The sequence below is a fragment of the Scylla paramamosain genome, chromosome 22 (assembly GCF_035594125.1).
Source record: "Scylla paramamosain isolate STU-SP2022 chromosome 22, ASM3559412v1, whole genome shotgun sequence".
Taxonomy (NCBI): Eukaryota; Metazoa; Arthropoda; class Malacostraca; order Decapoda; family Portunidae; genus Scylla; species Scylla paramamosain.
Window position 1 is genome coordinate 20,754,930 of NC_087172.1, and position 3,994 is coordinate 20,758,923.

Consider the following 3,994-nt stretch of genomic DNA (forward strand, 5'->3'; position numbering starts at 1 on the left):
GCCATGTCGTCGCATGGATGAGGTGCCGCCTCTCATTCTCCCTCCTCAGATCTGCCCTCCTGTGTCTCAGGGGGACAAGGCATTCCACTCCCATACCTGCAGACTTAGGAGGCCTCGACTGTGAGGCTACAGTGGTGGAGAGTGGCATAAGAGTAGATAGAGTAGAGGTAGAATGAATTTATAGTTAACAACTAATGTTTATATTATAGAGTATTAGATATGGTTGGATGCCACAGTCATTAGCGGGAGCTGGGGCTAATGACCTCCAAGTAATGGAGCCCCTAATTGACACATCAATAAACATGGGGTGGAGGTATTTGTAGTAGTAGTTGAAAAAAAAAAAAAAAAAAAAAAAAGTAGTAGTAGTAGTAGTAGTAGTAGTAGTAGTAATAGTAGTAGTAGTAGCAGCAGCAGTAGTAGCAACAACACCAGCAACAACAGCAACAGCAGCAAGAGCAGCAGCAATTATAATAGTCACAGTACTAGCAGCAGTAGTAGTACTAATACTAATACTCTAATCTAGCATACGTTGAAAGTAAAGATGTAGTATTGAAAGGCTTAGGAGTGTAGCATAAGCTCCCTATCCATTACTCCCTCTGTCCTCAGGCTCCGTGGGTTCCGATGTGGAGCTCAACGTGGAGGGCTGCACGGTGCCGCCCTGCCAGCTGAAACGCGGCGAGGTGGTGGATGTCAACTTCAAATTCACATCAAGTAATTAGCGTTCCAATTTTACTCACTCGAAGACATTTAAAGACTGTTTTCTGAAACGCTTTGCTCTCTCATCACGGCTATTTTCAAGGGCCACAAAAAATATTAGTCGGGTTCTCAAGAGTGTTTCTCCTCTTAATAATGTAGAAATCTTATTAATCTGTCACTAGAACCGTGAAAATACCCTAAAAAACCCGCGCGTCTTCAACTGGAACCTTCTGAAACACCACTTTCTTATCACGATTGTGTTCAACGGCCACAGACATGATTAGCCGGATTCTCAATAGTGCTTCTCCTATTAATAATATCGAAATTTTGTTAATCTTTCACTAGGACCGTAAATAACACCCTTAAAAATCTGTGTAGCTTTAATTAATCTTTTGAAAGTTGTTGGAGGTGGGGCAAAGAAGCGTTTCAGAATAGATATACTCCTTACCACATCGGTCTTATCCTTGTGGACGGCGCCGCACGTCCCCGATTCGGTACCAGAAACAATCAGTCATTAGTCTTTTTAGTACTGTTCCTTTGTATGATTATCTGAGGAAGGATAAATAAGTAGGGCTACCTACCTAACTGCCTACCTACCTAACCTATCTACCTAACTACCTAACCAACCTAACCTACAGTAAGTTTCATACAGGGACTGACACGTTTAGGCATGATGCTTCTTGCAGCTTCTTTTATGTTCTTATGTTCACCCCACCATCAGGCAAGGATTCCACCGGGCTGGAAATCAAGGCTCTGGCCAACATTGGAGGCATTGAGTTCCCCTGGGTGGGCATCGACACGAATGGCTGCCACTACACTTCGTGCCCCATCTCGGCTGGCTCGCACGTTGACTGGACTCTGCCTGTGGAAATCCTGAATGAGTACCCGGCGGTGAGTAGCGACTTGGCATTTTAGCGACAAGTCATTTTCCTCTTCTTTTTTTTTTTTTATTTCTTTTCTCCCTCAGTCTTCTCTCTTACTGATTGATTAACTGACTAACTACTCTGCTACTACTACTCTGCTACTGATATCACGACAACTGCTACAACAGCAACAACAACAACAAAATACTACTATCACTACTAGTACTACTATTACTACTACTACTACTACTACTACTATTACTACTACTACTACTACTACTCTACCACGACCACTACAGCAAGAAGAAAAGAACAAGAAGAAGAAGAAGAAGAAGAAGAAGAAGAAGAAGAACGACAACAACAACAACAACAACAATTACTGCTACTACTACTACTACTACTACTACTACTACTACTGCTACTACTACTACTACTACTACTACTACTACTACTGCTGCTGCTACTACTACTACCACAACAACAACAACAACAACAACAACAACAACAACAACAACAAAAAAACAACAGCAACTACTACTACTACTACTACTACTACTACTACTACTACACAATCACTACTGCTACTGTCACCATTACTATTATGACTATTATCACTACTACTACCACTACTACTATTACTACACCACAATCACTACTGCTTCTGTCACCATTACTATTATGACTACTATCACTACTACTACACTATTACTACTACTTCTACTACTACTACTACTACTACTACTACTACTACTACTACTACCACACAACCACCACCACCTCCACCAGTACCACAACTACTATTGCTACTACAACATCACTACCATTACCACCCTGCCATCACCGTCACCACAACCATTACAACTACAACAAATACTGCTACTAACGTCAACTCTCTCTCCCTAACAGATCAGCGTGGTTGTAACCTTCAAGCTCGTGGACGACTCTGGAAGTTCCCAGGCTTGTGCCCTTCTGCCGGCAACCATTATTTAGACTCCTTCTCCTGTTCCTGCTACTGCTTCTTCTTCTTCTCCTTCTCCTCCTCCTCCTCCTCCTCCTCCTCTTCCTCCTCCTCTTCCTCTCCTCCCTCAGTTTAATCTCTCTTCTCTATTTCTCTTTCTCTTTCATTCTCTTTTATCTGTTTTTGTTTTGCTTCTTTCTTATCCTGCTCCTCCTCCTCCTTCTCCTCTTCTTCCTCCTCCTCTTCCTTTTTCCTCAGTTTAATCTTTACTCTTTTCATTCATTTTTTTTCCTTTCATTCTCCTTTATTTGCTTTTCTTGTTTTGCCAATTCTTTATCATCGTCTTCCTTCTCCTTCTTCTCCTCCTCTTCCTCCTCCTCCTCCTTCCTATTCCAGGTTCACCCGCACCTCTTTGGACTCTAATATTTATTATGTGAACAGCACTGTGCATTATGTAATTGTGTAAGCTTGAATAAATGATGATTATGAAGCAATAGTTATGTATGTGGTTGTCCTTCAGAGAGAGAGAGAGAGAGAGAGAGAGAGAGAGAGAGAGAGAGAGAGAGAGAGAGAGAGAGAGAGAGAGAGAGAGAGAGAGAGAGAGAGATGGTAAACTTTAAATCTTCTTTTAGTTTTTATTTGGATACCGTGTATTACACACATTTTTGCTACATCATGCTGCTTGTACACTGATCCCATAACATCAATCAGATTTTTAGCCAATGAGAAGCGCTATTCAAGTAATGAACATCAGATGTATTCACTTGGTTTTGAGGTATATTAAAAAACCATCAACTGCAGCAAATTAGCTGTCTAATTCCTAGTTTCTTTCATAATTTTTTTCATCCATTCTTTCTTTTCTGCTGAACAGGCTTTTCTTTTCGGCACACACTACTAGGGAGAGAGGACAAAATAAAAATGTTAACTTTTCGATGCTATAAACTTTGAAATGAAAGACCCAGTGTATGAGAATCCCTGGGAACCCATTGGTCTCATCTGGATGGTTTTTTTTAGATCGGTCCATGGCTAATTTTGATTTTGCACAAAAATTACCAAATATATGGATATTTGAGCTAAAATATAAAGTTTGAAAATGCTGTAAAATGGAAAGTTTCTGTACAATAACAAGGCAGATAGGTCCAGTACTGACTATTTATTATTGTTGACTCTATTACAATTCTATTTGATCCTACATAAACATCAGAAATTTAATTAGGATCTTGATAAATCATATAATCCGGAAGAAAATTTAATGCTCTTACTCTGGACATACACTGTAGATTTTTACATTAAATCCATGACAGACACGAAGATAGCAATGGTGACCTTTTTCAGAAATGAAATTTTCTAGCAGATAAGTTTTAGGTTTTCGCCAAATTCCTGGCGAGTTAAGTCCTACTTCTTCTCTCCCTTAGCTTTCCTTTTCCTTATGCGGAACACTGTATTGCTTTACGGGAGGGAAATGATAGTGTCTCTG

The 3,994-nt window shown here is 40.2% G+C and overlaps 1 protein-coding gene across 1 annotated transcript in view; it reads left to right on the forward strand.

Moving 5' to 3' along the window:
- The window catches only part of LOC135111777 (mite group 2 allergen Pso o 2-like), a 5,057-nt gene extending 2,044 nt beyond the window's left edge, over nt 1–3,013 (forward strand). Inside the window, exons 3-5 of the mRNA XM_064025487.1 lie at nt 607–711; nt 1,418–1,587; nt 2,466–3,013. Of these exons, the coding sequence (XP_063881557.1) occupies nt 607–711; nt 1,418–1,587; nt 2,466–2,549 (359 nt within the window). The 3' untranslated portion in view covers nt 2,550–3,013. The remainder of the gene's footprint in view (nt 1–606; nt 712–1,417; nt 1,588–2,465) is intronic.
- Nucleotides 3,014–3,994: the final 981 nt, after the last annotated feature.